The 16,591-nt window shown below is 42.3% G+C and overlaps 1 protein-coding gene across 1 annotated transcript in view; it reads left to right on the top strand.

The window, feature by feature from the left end:
* Positions 1-16,361, top strand: part of PTCHD1 (patched domain containing 1) — a 40,759-nt gene extending 24,398 nt beyond the window's left edge. Inside the window, exon 3 of the mRNA XM_064474062.1 lies at positions 8,768-16,361. Coding sequence (XP_064330132.1) covers positions 8,768-10,422 — 1,655 coding nt within the window. The 3' untranslated portion in view covers positions 10,423-16,361. The remainder of the gene's footprint in view (positions 1-8,767) is intronic.
* Positions 16,362-16,591: the final 230 nt, after the last annotated feature.

Genomic DNA, 16,591 nt, shown 5'->3' with positions numbered 1-16,591 from the left:
ATTTCTTTTTTAAAAAGGTGCTTACTGACATTCTTGCTATCACTGTAACAACAAAATCTCAAACATTACATTGGTTCAATACTAAAAAAGGGTGATCCAAGCAAAAAAATACCATCATTTTTCCAAAGCCTAAACCAGTAATTTTTACTCTGTTGAAATCAATGGGACTATTCAAGATTAACCACATATATGCTGAATTACCCATATAACCATAAGAGGCTATTAATTTGAATTTAATTTGGTATATTTTTAAAAAATAATTTGAAAATGCAATATTAAATTAGAAGATATTTTTTTTTATAATGCATAGCCTTAAAATACACATACTCTGAAAAAGAAAAGCAGCAAGCTGTGTTACTGCCATTGCTGATTAGGGATTGTGGTGGAGACTAGGGCTATGAATACTGAGGCATTGTTTAATTCTACTTATTTAAAAGACTTATCCTTCTCTCTTTCTTTTCCCCTTATATAGGTAGGAAAATGACAGGAATGTCTACATGTGTCTTGTGTATGTTTATTTTTTCAGAGCTAGGGATTTATATGTAGACTGATTTTCATTTCAATTGTCATATGTGGAACATGGTCTTAAAATTAGCTTGTGATTTGTACCACTTTCTAAAATATCGGCTCCTTGTTGCTTGTTTGGCATGATAAAAGGTAGTACTGAGGAGTTCATAATTGGGATGCATCGCGTACCTCAGGCATTGGTAACTGTTTCCTGGCCGTTTAGGGTGAGACCGAGGGCATGAGGGTGACTTCTTTTTGTCAGTGTATTCTTTCTGCAAATGTGTACATTTTAGTAAAACTCAGAAAGGGCTACGCCTGACCAAAACAGACTGTTTCACAGGAGAACAGAGAGCTAATCCTATGCTGCATTTCCAAAAGTTAAGTTGAGAAACATAGAAAACGCAGGATGTTACAGGAGACATTCGTTGCCAGAAGGCTGGGATCAAAACGACTCTGGTGCAGCAGATCCATGAGAGTCTTACGAGGCACCTAGCCCCCTTTCATGCTGCGCTTGGCAGCGCTACTTGAGACCCAAATGAGGCATAAACCTTGCGCTGGATTTCCAGACGCACCCTGTTTTCCTGCCTGTGCATTAAGCAATTTGAGCGCAGGCTTAACGGCCCAGAGAGTCTTTCTGCAGGATCTACAACTAAAAATAACATTGTGGTCTCACAGCATGAAGCACTGAGCAACAGTTGAAGATTTCTTCTCTGCATGCACCAACCAATACAGTGTGTTGTACAGGGACACTTTCTCTTCAGCGGTGAGCTTCTGTGGGCACGGCCACCCACAGCTGTGAAACACAGCAGATACTGGGAGCATATTATTAAACATTTCAGTTTCTCTTATTTTGTTGCCAAGCAGATACAGCACAAAACACAACTCTGTCTCTGGAGACTGAGGCAGGTTTTGAACTGGTGTGAACGCGCCAAGACACTCATGTTTTTGATCCAGGTATTAAGTTGAGGAATACATGGGCATGCCTGGGGCTTTCTGACTGGGGTGGCCAGTGCTGTTGTAAGCAGGTTGGAGAGATCAGCCTGGCAATTGAGGGTGAGTGGCTAATATTCAAATGTAAAGCAATCCCAGAGACTGATCTGCTGGTATCGTGCCTAGATGCCTCCAGATGCCTAACAGACTGACGTACCTGATTTCAGTATGTTTCTCTTTGGGAAGATCCCAAGTCGGATGTTAACATCTGCAGGTATTGTACACCTTAGTGATACATGTGTGGAATTTAGTAGTCTTTAAAACAATAATTGCAAAGACTGAGCCTACCCGCCAGCATCGTCATCATATTTTTGAGGTATGTTGTCATACCTGTAATTCAGTTACAATACAGACATGTAGGGTCTGTGTGACAGGAGGTAAAGAAAACCTTTCAAAAATGTACTGCCTACGCTTATACCAGTACATCCCATCCCATATCACTCTTAGCGTGTACTGCCTGCATGTAGCGTTCAGGCTTACTTGCCCTTTGAACCTGTGCTTAGAGGTATGAAATGAAGTCAGGCTGTGCTTGGGTGGCTGGGACTTAACTCACTTTGCAAATGAGGATGTATTTAAGACTACTCAACTCTCTACAGCCCTCAGTCCCTTTGCCACTATTGCGCTGAGATGAACACTGCTGCCTGGAAACCCATTTGCTCAAACTGTGTTAGTATCCTGTAGGGTATTACTCTACACTGTGAACTGGGCTCCCAGAAATACTCGTGCAAGTGTAGGAAAAGCAAATACAATTTGCAGTGCATTTTCTTTACTCAGCAGAAATGTTTGGGACAGACGTGTCTGCACATGGTGGGAGGTCCAGTAAGATGCACCCTCTTTGAGGTCTGACATTTGCACAGCAAAACTGTAGGGTTGCAGCACTGTTTATGGACCACAAAGGTGGACATTGTTTAGAGTAACCCACGTTTTGTTGCAACATCATGCTAACGAAGATTTAACAGTTCAGCTCAACCCATGCCACTAAATTGCTATAAACTCAGTGAAAACTGTCATATAAGTTAGGCTTGGTGCTAATTCTGTCTGCATGCTGAAGAATCTGGGTTAGCTCTAGTATTTTATTATTTTAGTGGAGAACAGGTATGAAGCCAGGTTTTTGCTTCAACTGGATGCAAATTCTGGTGCTCTGCCTGCATATTCAGTAGCACTTTGAACCTGCTCTATGTTCCGAGTTAAAATTGTGCCTGCTGGGAGAGGCCGCATGAGGCAGGTCACCTATTTAGTCAACAACTGGTTGATTGCAACTCCCGTGACAAAGGGAGTCTGGATTAGCAGTTTCACTTGGCTTTTCAGAAGATGGGAGCTGATGAGCTCACTGATCTAGCTGGAAAAAATAAGTCAGCAAGGGGAAATTATCTCAGCCTCTTTGTTGACATTACTGTGGAAAGCAATCCCAGAGTTGAGCACTGTACATTGTTATTTTTAATACTGTCAGCTAGGAAAATTCATTGCACCTTCATTATATCATATGTTATTACAGGTATCGTTTTGGAAAGGGCAATTCCTGCAGAATGATTCTCATCTCCCATGTACTAATTTTGCACAAGTGCAGTTCTTGAGACCTTGCCTGCATTGGCAGCAAGCTGGGATACGAATTTGTAGCATCCTAGCTATTCTGTGTTAATTCATCCAGTGTTTGTCTCTGTGGATGATATTCCACTCCACTTTGAATGTGAATCAAGCTGTCCTTCACAGCTTTCCACAAAGAAAGCTGGTGCAACATAGCTAGTCCTCTGTAAATTCACCCACTTTTTCACAGCACTCTAAATTCCTCTTGCAGACAAGTGCTCCTGTTCAGTGGGATGATTTTAGGCTTAAATCAACCTGAGACAGCATTCGTCCAGCTGAATGGATAGTGTTACAAGGATGTAGCCATTACAATACAAGCAAAAACCTTAAATCAAAATCCAGGCTTAACCTCAGTAACTCCATCAGAGCTTGCTTCCACTTCAGGTTTTTGCCTACCCCATTTACAAGGCTCCCAAGCCTCCTACCATAACTCATTCCCATTTCTGCTGGTCTTCTGTGCCGTCAGTGTCAGGAAGAGATTTCAGGTTAAAAAGTAACCCTCAAACAGAAAAAAAGGTCACTGATGTTTCTAATCCCAACCATTCCTTTAGTCCATTTTAGACTAGAAACAGGTGAATTAGTAGCAAACTTTGGTAGGGGAGGGGAAGCAGTGCCTGAGAAGGGGGAAACACCTCTTAACCCAGCTTTGCTGCTAGAGGAGTCTGCCCCCTTAGGAAGACAGTTTGGTGCTTTATTAGTCTTAATTCAGGCAGTTAGCGGGCAACATACGTACTGGTGCAGCATTCAGTCTCGCTGAGGTGGAGATCAATCATTATTAGCGTTTTGTGTGTCACTGCATTAAAATGGGATGAATAAAATTAATTACCCCTGAAACGCTAGCTTCCACACAGAAGGCTGGAACTTCACAACCTGTAAGTGAGACTTTATTCAGGGAGATTGTACTCAAGTACCAAACACACACACGCACACACCAACCTTCCAACCAGTAAGAACAAAAAATACTAGAGCCAGAGTGTACTGTTGTTTTCTGCTTTCATAGACAGGTAAAACTGCAAGAAGAGGAACCAAACCTTGTTGTCATTCCCTTTACCTTCTCTTACAGGAGTCGTCTATTTGAATACCCAAACCTTATCTTATCATGATAAGATTGAAACCTCACATGATTTTAGTGCAAAACTGAACATACCCTTTAAACAATTAAAGCAGGCAGCAGCCTTTTTAGGGAAGCAATTAAGCCAAGAAAATAGAGAGCTGGTCTGTGACTCCAGCAACCAGGAGGTCACTTCGCTGCCCTCTCACAGGCTCTGGGGCTGCTTTAAATCCCTTCACCCCTCTGCTTCAGTCCTGCCATTCGCTAGGCAGGAGCGGAGCCAACTTTAAGCATAGGCTGCTGATGCCCATTCATAAAGGCCGCTTGCTTGAGCAACCACTTAGCAGGGGAAAGGATGCGTTTCTTTATTGATATTTTTAAATGGTACTAAAAAGAATGGTTTAAGTGCCTGCACATAACTAGTGTTTAAAATGAGGTAAATAATTTGATAATTTTAAGCAATAGAAAATTTTGCCTTAGTTTTCACAACTTCCTACAAGTGCTTTTTTTTCTCTCATGCATGCTGTGCATTGATTTTGCAGAGCATGTATAATTGCAAGATTTGATTCTGATGGAGGAGAATGAAACTTTTTATAGCATTTTTAGGCTACTCATAAAAGTGCTGTATTTAAGCTAGGCATAATTTATTGGTTTTATAGCTGGCATTGTTATTAGCTTCTAAAATTAGGGATAGCCCACCTCAGCCCATAAAAAATTTAAGCGCCTCAGAAATAACAGTGACTATCTTCTTCGTTTTCTTTGGGTACAAAAGCCAGAATTTCTGTCCTCAGTCATCCAAGACATGTGGTGTGGTAGGAGTATCTCCTACAGTGCAAAGTACTAGAAAAAGAGAATAAAGAAAAAAATATTTTGCTCCCCATTTTCTCCAATACCTTTCTCCTATTCCTCTAAGATTTTCCTTTGCCCACTCAGAACCTCTTTTCGTTAAAAAAGTCCCGTCTTCCTGTGTACTCCTTCGTAGCTCATGATTGTACAGCCTGACTGCAGGGCACGACCAGTGGATCATAATAGCAAACGTCAACAGGAAAAGATCTCCAGTAGCCCGTTAGCTGTTTGAGTTCATATTTGTTATTTACTGAATGACTGTGAATAATGAACAAGTTGCTCTAAATCATTACAGATCTGTGGCTAAACCTCTAGTAAAAAGGGAAGATCAGTTAAAGCAATTACAGAATTTATTTGCAAGGAAAAATTTGCCTTCTTCTGGTTAATATTATATAGAGAAAGCATAGCACCAGCAAGAGAAATAGAGGTAATCGGTGCAAGTCAGTTAGGGATGCAAAAAAATGGAAACTCTGAAGTGACAGAATAGTGAAAGAAATTCTCACAAAATGCTTCCATGGAGCTATCTGCCCTAATCTCTGTGGTTTAGACTTACACAAGCATCAGCAAGTTAGAAAACGTTGGAGATTGTCACCCCAAGTTGTGCTTGCAGTCAGTATTTAGAGGAGTAAATTAGGTTCAGTAAAGCCCATTCTAGCTAAATAAGGCTAATCTTTGGACTGCCATGCCTAATTTGTGCACGAGTTTGGGCTTAATCTTCTTCTCAGAGGATACTGGATCAGGTCAGTAGTGCCACTGATGCAAAAAGTGTGCAAGTTTGTCATTTAGGCTTGTCTTCCTAAAGGTAAATGAGAATTTTGTAGCTATTATACAAATGGACAGAGGAATCACAAATTGTATAATTGAAGGAAAATACCAGTTCCTAGCATGCAGATTGTGGAGCAAATGACAAAAGGAACCTATCCTAAAATAAAAGAGTATGTAAAAGTTTTTGTGTTGGCTTTGTGGAGCACCTGCGGTAATGCTCTTCGTGCATTTACTTGAGCAGTTCTCGCAATCAAAGTCCATTTTAGGGTCGTCTCAAAGATTATGTAAGAGCAAATTGTGTTTTTGTGTTTCCTACTTGAAGGAAGTATATGGTATCAGCAGTCATGTTATCAGACATTATCCAAAATCTTGTTAACCTGTTAAAAAGTCATGCTCAGCATCATATTTAATTAGCTCTAAATTCTTTTATACATTGCAAAGACAAAAGCTTTCCAAATTAATGCAGCTATTTGAGTATTTTTAGACAAGAGCCTATTAACGCTGGAATGTTTTTTTACAAAAACATGCTATAGCTAAAGCTCATGATGGAAGTAATTTGTAAAATTCAGTGACCTCATTTTATACTGTTTTGCTCACTCAAAACTGATGCATATGATGCCATGTGAAATTCTCAGACGAGCCTGTCTGCAGGACTTATGGGAGCTGTAAATGGATTAAACCTCTCGCTCCCCGCTTTGGCAAGTGATCAGTTACATTTAAATAAAGGTCAGTCTGTCTTTACAAAGAACACACTGAAAGCAAGCTTAATAGCTTTCCCTACTGAGCCTAGAACAGAACTATTTGAAGCATAATTAGCAACGGGGTGCCAGTCACTGATTGTGCTTTTTGCTTGATTTTACGTCTGGGAGTTCCAGTATTCCCCATTAGCTTTAAGAGGGGCCACGGTGCTAGTTATCAAATTGACAGTCTTGACCTGGCCTCTGAAAGCAGCTGTGAAACATTGTTTGGGAAAATTAAGATGAATGCCAAATGCCATACCAAGACCGGGAGCGTAATATTGCTACAAATTGGACAGTCGTGGACCATGCCGTGACTCCACATAACAATGTAGGTAGGGTATCTGCTATACATGAGAGCACGGACTTTGTTATTCTAAATGCCAGGTGACCGTGATAAGGAGATACACCAGCTGTCCTATTATCTCATCTTATGAGCTCTGTATTTTGAATTCTTTATAAAATACCCCATGCCTATTCTTTTCGGCATTAACAGAGTGATCAGCTCTGCCATCTGTTAAAATGTAGCTAGGATATTCCTTGCAGGAAGGGTGGAGTAAATCAACTACAGCTGCCCCTACAGTAAAAGCTACTGACCACAAAAGGGTTATTTTGTCAAATTAATTAAAATATTTAGTCTACATGAGGCATTTAAGAATAAATATGATCATAGAACCATAGAATCATAGAATGGTTTGGGTTGGAAGGGACCTTAAAGATCATCTAGTTCCAAGCCCCCTAATATGTTTTGTGGATTTCTGGTTCTTCAGAATACCTCATTTGTTCAGGGGCTTCTTGACCAATATTCATAGACCTTGTGGCAAATGCAGTCATCATCTACAGGTGGAGAGAACAGAGCTGATACAGCAATTTTGGTACTCTGTAGCCAGCCTGAATTTCTAACAAAGACCTCTGAATTACTTTGACCTGCCTGACTGGAGCTTCAGCTTCAAAAATCCAGTGATTGCACTTCAGTGTCATCAGCAACTAATTCAGCACTGATCATTTTTATCTAATGTTATCAGGGAATGGGTAAGAGCAAAACACTGTGGACTGACTGGCTTTTGGGAATTTCTACAGATAATGCAAGAGCCAGAGAAGTAGACAGGGGACAGCAAAACCATCAAAAGAATAAGGAGGAGGAGTAATCAAAAGGCAGCAAAGAGGGTGGGATTAGACAGAAAGGAGCTATTAAGTAAAGATGGACATGATATGAATTATTATGAGAAAATATTGAAGTCTTACATTTTAGGTGTGATACAAAGACTATATTTTCACATTTGTCTCTGTGTAAAACACCAACCTACTTTTATTTCAGCCACTCTCATCTGATAGCTGGTTGATGGCTGCATTCCCAGCTCAGGTCCGGTATGAGAGCGCAGAGGTCTGTGTCCTCCAAATGCGCCTTGGTTATCAATCACAAAAAAGAAACTGTAAGAGGAAGATGAGCAACCAGGGATTAAGATAAAACCATGCACTTTTTCTGATTTACCTGCTTTTGGGGGTTAAACATAGGATTGTAGGTCTGCAGGTCTTTATCTCCTTTCCTGAATGCTATACCCGTTTTAGGAGTTAATTAAATACATTACAAAATGTAGGAACTGCCAAGAAAATAGAGCTGTATTTGGTTTTACAAGCCCTTACGAATATTAAAGTAAGAAGACCAATGCCTTAAGCAGTTCCGTATCAGTTCTACCATTCTGCATCTCTAAAATTTATTTGCGCTTTTTTTCATTTGTTCCATTTCTAGGACTTCTTTTTCCCGATGGAAACTTTGTATAGGAAGTGGAGAAACCAGTGACTGATTTACTCGAAAGTGTTCAGCTTGTATGAAGGTTTCATTTTTTCACAGATGTTCTACAAGGCAGCAAACCAATGCTCTGCTTCCTGTATAGGCATTTCAAGGTCATATTTCTTTGTTTTCACCACAGGTCAGATTCCATCACCAAGAAAAACTAATTTCAAAGCATCTTCCATCACAGGCACTCTGAAATAATGAAACGAAACAGCCAACCAGAAAAAAAAATCCTTTTTTCTTTAACCCACCAACCCTGCGCCAGTGATGCAGAACTCTCCTCAAGCTGTGGCAGTAAGGTTTGCTAGTCAGGTAGCGAATGTGCTCCTGTGGCTTAGACCACCATAATAATTTCTCTCTTCTGCAGGACGTTTACTTCAAGCAGTGATAATGGCGAGCTGTGTCTCCTTTGAGTCTCTTAGCATGTCCACATTACATTTTTCCGCATGTTGATTCGAGTACTTTAAACACTCGCTTTGTTCTCTATTGTAGGTCATGGGTTATATGGGACTTTTGAAATGTTGTCCTCCTGGAGAAAAACTAGAGAAGACCAACACGTTAAAGAGAGGACTGCAGCTGTATTTGCAGACTCCATGCTCTCGTTTTCTCTCACCACTGCCATGTACCTGGTCACTTTTGGAATAGGTGCCAGTCCCTTCACTAATATTGAAGCAGCCAGGATTTTCTGCTGCAATTCCTGTATTGCAATTTTCTTCAACTACCTCTATGTACTCTCCTTTTATGGTTCCAGCCTGGTGTTTACTGGCTACATAGAAAACAACTACCAGCATAGTATCTTCTGCAGAAAGGTACCAAAGCCAGAGGTATTGCAAGAGAAGCCTGCATGGTATAGGTTTCTTCTGACAGCCAAATTCAGCGAGGACACAGCGGATTCAGAGGAAACGAACACTTACGAGAGTCATCTTCTGGTGTGGTTCCTTAAACGCTATTATTGTGACTGGATAACAAACACTTACGTCAAGCCTTTTGTAGTTCTCTTTTACCTTGTTTATATTTCCTTTGCCTTAATGGGCTACCTGCAGGTCAGTGAAGGGTCAGACCTGAGCAACATCGTAGCGACTGCGACACGGACCATTGAGTATACGACTGCCCAGCAGAAGTATTTCAGTAACTACAGCCCGGTGATTGGGTTCTACATCTACGAGTCAATTGAGTACTGGAACACCAGTGTCCAGGAGGACGTGCTGGAGTATACCAAGGGCTTTGTGAGGATATCTTGGTTTGAAAGCTACTTAAATTACCTTAGGAAACTCAACATATCCACTGGGTTGCCCAAGAAAAACTTCACTGATATGTTGAGGAACTCCTTCCTGAAGGCCCCTCAGTTTGCCCATTTTTCAGAGGATATCATCTTTTCCAAGAAATACAACAATGAAATTGATGTCGTGGCCTCCAGGATGTTCTTGGTGGCCAAGACAATGGAAACCAAGAGGGAAGAACTTTATGACCTCCTGGAGACCCTGAGGAAGCTCTCTCTCACCTCCAAGGTGAAATTCATCGTTTTCAATCCATCGTTTGTGTACATGGATCGTTATGCCTCTTCAGTGGGAGCCCCCTTACAAAACTCCTGCATTAGTGCTTTATTTCTGCTCTTCTTCTCTGCATTCCTGGTGGCAGACTCTCTGATCAATGTCTGGCTCACTCTAACTGTTGCCTCAGTTGAGTTTGGAGTTATAGGTTTTATGACCCTGTGGAAAGTGGAACTAGATTGTATTTCTGTGTTGTGCTTGATTTACGGAATTAATTACACAATTGACAACTGTGCTCCACTGTTATCAACCTTTGTCCTGGGCAAAGAGTTCACAAGAACTAAATGGGTGAAAAATGCCCTGGAAGTGCATGGGGTAGCTATTTTGCAGAGCTACCTCTGCTATATTGTTGGTCTGATTCCTCTTGCAGCTGTGCCTTCAAATCTGACCCGTACACTGTTCAGGTGCTTGTTTTTAATAGCATTAGTCACCTTCTTTCACTGCTTTGCCATTTTACCTGTGATACTGACTTTCCTGCCACCGTCCAAGAAGAAGAGGAAAGAGAAGAAGAATCCTGAAAACCGTGAGGAAATAGAGTGTGTTGAAATGGTGGATATGGATAGTACCCGAGTGGTTGACCAAATTACAACAGTCTAACTTGTTTGTTTGTTGCTTTTTTACACTAGGTCTTACTGAGGAAAAAAAAAAAAGAAACCAGTACTGACTAAATATCTGGGGAGAGGAAGAGGTTTGGAGGTTTTCCCTCCCCCCTCTAATCTAAATCCAGGAATATTCAAAATTATGGGAGAAATCAAAAATGATTTTTACAAAAAGAGCTGGGGGAATGTACCTTGCTCAGCTCCTGTAACAGGTATTATGGGAGAATTTGCACACACCTGCAAAGAGGGGTTGAATTTTAGACGCATGAAGTAAGATCTAATGAAAGAAATTGGGTTCCTAAGCAGCCGTCTGCATCGCCAGTACTGCAGATGCTGCAATTATTGTGGCTAAACCCAATCAGATTGAAAGGTCAACTGTCAAGGCTGAAGTAGCACTAAATGTTCGCTGGATGTAAAGGCTTTACAAACTTTCTGCACAGCAATAACTCAAGTCAGTGAGTCAGCTCTTATAGGTCTTAGCCATCACATTTAATTTTTCTTTTCTCCCCTAATCTAAACATTTATGCAAGACTGTATAACAGATAGCAAACTGTACTGGGAAAGAAGGCAGTACACAGCAACCAAACGCTTTCCAAACACTTTTATGTTATAAATCACTTTTTCTTTCCTAAAAATATAATTTTAAAATGTAAATCATCCCTTGTAACATTTTTAATCATGGTTTTATAGCTGTTTCTTTTTCTTATAAAAGCAAAAAAGAACAAAAAAAAGAACAAAAAAATCCCAGTGACTCTGTCACTCTAGAAAATATGTAATTCTGTTTTATACATGTCTCGCTACTAGTTAAACACGTAATCTGCTTTACCAACTGTAATTTTGTTAGCAGTCTACTAACACGTGCAAGTGGAGCTAGCAGCAGACAGAAGATGGTGTACTGAATATTTCAGCACCAAAATCCATGACACAAACCTCAAATACTAAAATGTCATCAAGAAAGTGAATGTTAGGGCTCTTTTAATGAGAGCCTATTTCAGGCCATTCACTGGTAATGCACACTAAGAGGATTAGTGGGTAGTTTTACGTAATGTATAACTTAATCCCTCAATCTTCCGAGAGTACCTGTAAAGCAATAGACCTTGCAGCTATGGGCTCTTCCAAGAGACAGTAGACTGTGAGAGTGGTATGGAACAAACCGAAGGCTGGGACTGCGGTTTAGCAGCAGCACGTTTACCAACGTCCACAAAGAGCCCATATCTAAGGGGCCTATTGAAAGCATCACATCTGAGGGAAGAAAAAAAAAAACTTTAGAAGATTACATTACTGAGTCTTTTTGGAGCTGTGAGTTCTAAATCAATAATTCTGTCAGCATCTGTGATGTGGAGTTATACAGATAAAGCAGCATCTCTTTCCTCCTCCACCCCCTCCACCCTTAAGAGCGACAGGCTCATTACTGTAAGGTTTTATCATGCGGTTGAACCCCAGTGGGGATACGTAAGCCAATTCTGTAGGTTTTGCTGAAAGTATTCTGACTATACATTGACTGTGAAAACCCAGTTGCAGGAAGCTGGCTGGTGTGCCGGGTGGTCTCACGCACATACAGACTGTTGCTCTGTGGTACAAGGTGACTGTATTGCAACAGGACTCCTTTTTACAGCTTGTCCAGAAAGTAAGAGTACTTGAAAAGTTTTCAGCAGTTGGCACAGTGTTTGCCTCAGTTACGGTATCGAGAGGGCAAAGGGATATTGCAGGAGCCACGGGGCTTGGACCACTGGGAGCGCGATGCCTCGGGAGGCTGCCTGTGTTACCTGCACGATGATTAGCACATCTGTGGTCACAAACCCAGGGTGTGCTTCACTGCGTGAAACTTCTCTTTAGTATCCAATCCCAGTGACCCCCCAAATTCCCTGTGCAAAACCCGCAAAAGCCACCTAGTGAATATTAATTTTCAGCAGAGAGATACTCCTGAAGCTTCCTCCCTAGCAGAAAATAAAAGCACCAGATACTTTGCCCTGAAGCAAAATGTTACATACTGGCTAGCAAAACAAGTTGGCAGTGCAGCTGGCACCGTTTACTTTCCCCTGGATAAGTCCCTTCTCTGACCAGAAGGAAAGGAAGCTGTCTCCAGTGCTGCACAGGCTCTTTGCTTGAACAAACAACATTTGCTCTGGTAGCAGCTGGGAAGCTGTAACAACAGCTTCAGCCTTGGCAGAAATCTGGCGGACACCTTGAAGACAGCCAAATGAATGTGAGGCTAGGGAAAAGATCTTTCCCTTCTTTTCTTTAGACTCAGGCTTGGGGCTATGTTTTCCAGCCAAAAATCATTCCTTAAATATACTTCACTATAGATTTTCTGTGATGGTCATTATGTCATTTAAATAACAGTCACCCTATCTCCTGGCTGTTCAGCAGGCAGCTGCAGTGGCATTTAAACTTCTGAGGGCATTAGCAAATTAGTTGAGAGTTATGGAAGAATTACAAACGACTTTTGGCAGCAGCAGTCTACTGGCTTGTGGGACACCTGGAGATGGGAGGTGTGTGAAGTTAGTTGTTTGTACACTGCAGAGAATAATGCGTGGCAAACACTGATTTTTACACCTCTGCTATCCCTCACGCTATCACTTGCGAAAACCCAATGCAAAGATGGCTACCGTAAACCTGTTCGCGTCTAATTGAAATGCATAGATAGGAGCGTCTTTAAAGAGATGTCCAAAGACAAGCTTGTAGTTTCACAGAGCTCTCATTAAACCTTAGTCTTCAGAGATCTTCAAGGAAGGTGATAAAACAAGTGAAAAAATTACTCCTCTATCTCCAAACGTGTCATAAAAAAGGATGTGGAGGCACCCCTATGGCAAAGAGCCACAGTATACGCATGGTGTCCACAGAAGCCAGGGTGAGACGTCATGCAGCCCACTCCCGTGCCCTAAATCATTTCCGAAGGATGTTTGTCCAGCCCATTCTTAAAAATCTTTTTAAGGACAGATTCCTCCCCTAGCAGTTCCCCCCAGTGCTGTGTTACCCCACCAGTAACTAGTAACTCCTGCTGGCTGCCTGGGACTGGGAGGGAGAAGAGGAGCTGTGACCCTCTGCACAGGGAAGGACAGGACAGGCAGAAGACAGTCTCTGAAGCATCCCTGAAACAGAGGAAACCCAAAACAGAGCCAAAAACAACTTATGTACATTTTTCACCGTATCTCGCCTCAAGCCACCACTCCGCTCCCCACTTCCAGGCTTGGCAAGTTAAAACCGTGAAAATGTCCCAGGTGTCCTCAGCCCAGGTCTGTGAGATTTCTGCCTGGATCCTGATGTGTCTGAGCGATGCACCAAATACTCCTTCTCTACAGATAGCTTGAATACCTCAACATGAACCAGAAACGGCATGTTTTCAAGGTTTCAGACTATGCTAAAGCACTTTGGCCTTCCTCCCCTTTGACATTTTCCTCTGGAACAACTATCTTCACCAAAGTCAATTGGTCCTCGCTGTGCTGATTGATTAATGGGTGCGGATGCTGTGCTCTGTTCTCAGTCCAAAGCACTCCCAGTGGCTAACTGTGCTTAAGATTTTGCCCTTATTAGGGAACCTCCATTTTGGAAGACTACCTAGGCTTAAGCAGTTTTTTGTCATACTCTTAAGTGGCTTTTTAGCCCAGGTATCACTGTGGTTTTGTTTGCAATATAGATGACCCAATTTTTGTATTAATTCAGTGAGTATAACAGATTATTATACACTGTCAGGCACTGATGAAAATCTAACAGCAAAAATTTTAAGGCTAACAAGACTGTATAGGACTGTGGCTCACTGAGCACATATATCTTCTAGAAACATTAAAATTTCCATACAGTAAGGTATGGTGTACAGTATATTTTTACTATGGGGTAAGCATGGGGAAAAAGAACGAACCTAAGTGCATATGACCATCAAGATCAATCCAGTTTTCTTGTAACATAATTCATAATGTCTTAGCACAAGTTCATTTTCAGTTTACAAGTACTCTAATTGGAGGAAAAAATGAAGAGAGAAAAGTTGATGTAGCCAGAATAACTACACTATAAAAATTAATTGACGAAGCCAGAATTTTCTGCCCAAACATTTAAGTGAAAATGTTCTAGTTAGATTAAAATTAGAGCTGTGAAGACTGAGAAAAACCTGTTTGGCAAAGAAAAAGAGCTTCTTTTCCAAAGACAAGCAAACACACTTATCATGGTCAACTGCATGAACCTGGAGGGAAAACACTACCAAAGTGGCCTTAGGTTACGTTGAGCCACGTGAGGATTCGCATCTGCTCTCAGAAGCTTTCTGAGGCAGCTCTGAATGCAGGTAAAATGTGTACTGTAAATTGAAAGGTGTACTTCTAAATGCTTTTCTCTAGGCTGACTGTCCTCTTGTGAGCCACAAAATCCCACCTCAACCAACACCTTATTTATTTTTATTCAAAGAGAAAACAAAAGAGAGTGGTGACACAACCGGGCAGAGGTCAGGAGAGTCAGAAGACGACCATGACTTCTCTTAAAACACTTGCGAAAGCCAGGAACAGCTCTTTTGCAAGTGGTTTTTGTGGGAGAACTGGTTGATTCAAAACTGAGCAAACTGGTATTTCTCTTATTTGTTAACTTTGGAAGCAGATAGCACGTTCAAGGAGATGCGGGGAAGGGAAGCAGAGTTAACAGGAGTTAGCCTTGGGTTCACTGTGATCCCCCAGTTTTTGTAAGTACTCTCACGTGGTTGGGAGCTGGCAGCAGGACAGGAGCGCAGGAGGGGCAGGGGCGGCTCTGCTGCGTAGGCGTTGGAGATGCCGGACCAGGCACTGCGGCTGGGGCCCTTCCCATGTCGCTGTCCCACAGCCCGGCGCGGCGGCTCCTGGGGGTGCGCACAGCCTGCAGCATGCACGAGCTGCCATGCATGCACAGCTAGCTCCTCACCTGCGTCACAGTATGGCAGCACTGCCAGGTTTTGCTGAACCAGAGCTCATGTGGTAAAGCACAAGCCCTGTGGGAAGCCACTTTTGGGAAGACCCTGGTCAGAAAGGAATACCCAGAGCCTCTTCCGCCCCTGCCTTCATGGGTATTAAAACCTTGATCCATACAAATCAAACTGGACAATGAGCTACATAGGGGCAAAGTATTTCTTCCATGGTTTTATCGCTACATTTATCACAAAAACTACTTGTCATTTATTTGCTTGTAAATATTTTGAAATGAGTAAGCCTTCCTGGGGTACACAGAGCTCTGATGAGAAAGGGACATGGAGACAAGCGAGCCCCTTTCCCTCCCAAAGGTAGGCAGCATCCTCCACCCACAGCCAGGCACCACACCATCACTGCAGGTCAGCCCCAGGGACCTCAGCCCATGGCAGGGGAAACCTTATTCCCCCTCACCCCTTTCCCAATCTCATTAGAGAATGTGGGGGGCTTTAACTCCAAATTGTGGCAGGGGTAGGTCCCCAGAGAACCCTTGTGAAACCCCTCCGCTGCCAGGAAAGCGGAGGGGAGAACTTTTGCGTTTGGGTTTTTTTTTGTGAAAAACATGGCAAAGACATCCCAGGAGGGGATTCAGAAATGTGTTCCTGCCCATGGCGCATAGGCTGGGACAGAGCAGCAAGCCCCAATGTGCTCCCACTTGCCCCGTCGTGGTCCTGGCACAGCTTCCTGCCTGGAGAGAGGGCACCTCAGCATCACCTGCAGCTGCCTGGGGCAGCCACTTCTCAGGCGTGAATCGGTCTGGTCTTGTGGTTCTGCAAGTCATCACCTTTTTTTAATTTGGGAAAAGGAAAAAAAAAAGGGTCAGCATAAATGATTCTAGATTACTTAAACTCCAAGAAGTCTTAATCTGTGCGTCAAATAAATGGCTTGCAAGATGTCAGGGGTTTTTGTTTGGGCTTTTTTTAACCTATTTTTACTATTTTTGTATTAATTTAGGGAAAAAAATTGTATAATGAATCTCAATGTATAGCATAAGCCTAAAATAAAACGGCTGTCTCTCTCTTTGCTTCCTGTGCTCCCAAACTGCTACAGAAGTCCCGTGCCATCACCAACCCAACAAACCGATTTACCTGGCCTAACCCAAATAATCAGGCTGTGTGTCCTCCCTGACTCCCATCAGAGAGGACTGGTAGAGCAGTTCAGGGGCATCTGCTGCAGCACGCAGCCAGCGACATCCCAAAGACAAAGGGCACACTGCTTCTCCAGTAGCCCCTCTGGTCCCAGGCTGCA

Source organism: Phalacrocorax carbo, chromosome 1, assembly GCF_963921805.1.
Source record: "Phalacrocorax carbo chromosome 1, bPhaCar2.1, whole genome shotgun sequence".
Taxonomy (NCBI): Eukaryota; Metazoa; Chordata; class Aves; order Suliformes; family Phalacrocoracidae; genus Phalacrocorax; species Phalacrocorax carbo.
This window is presented reverse-complemented; position numbering and strand designations above follow the sequence as displayed.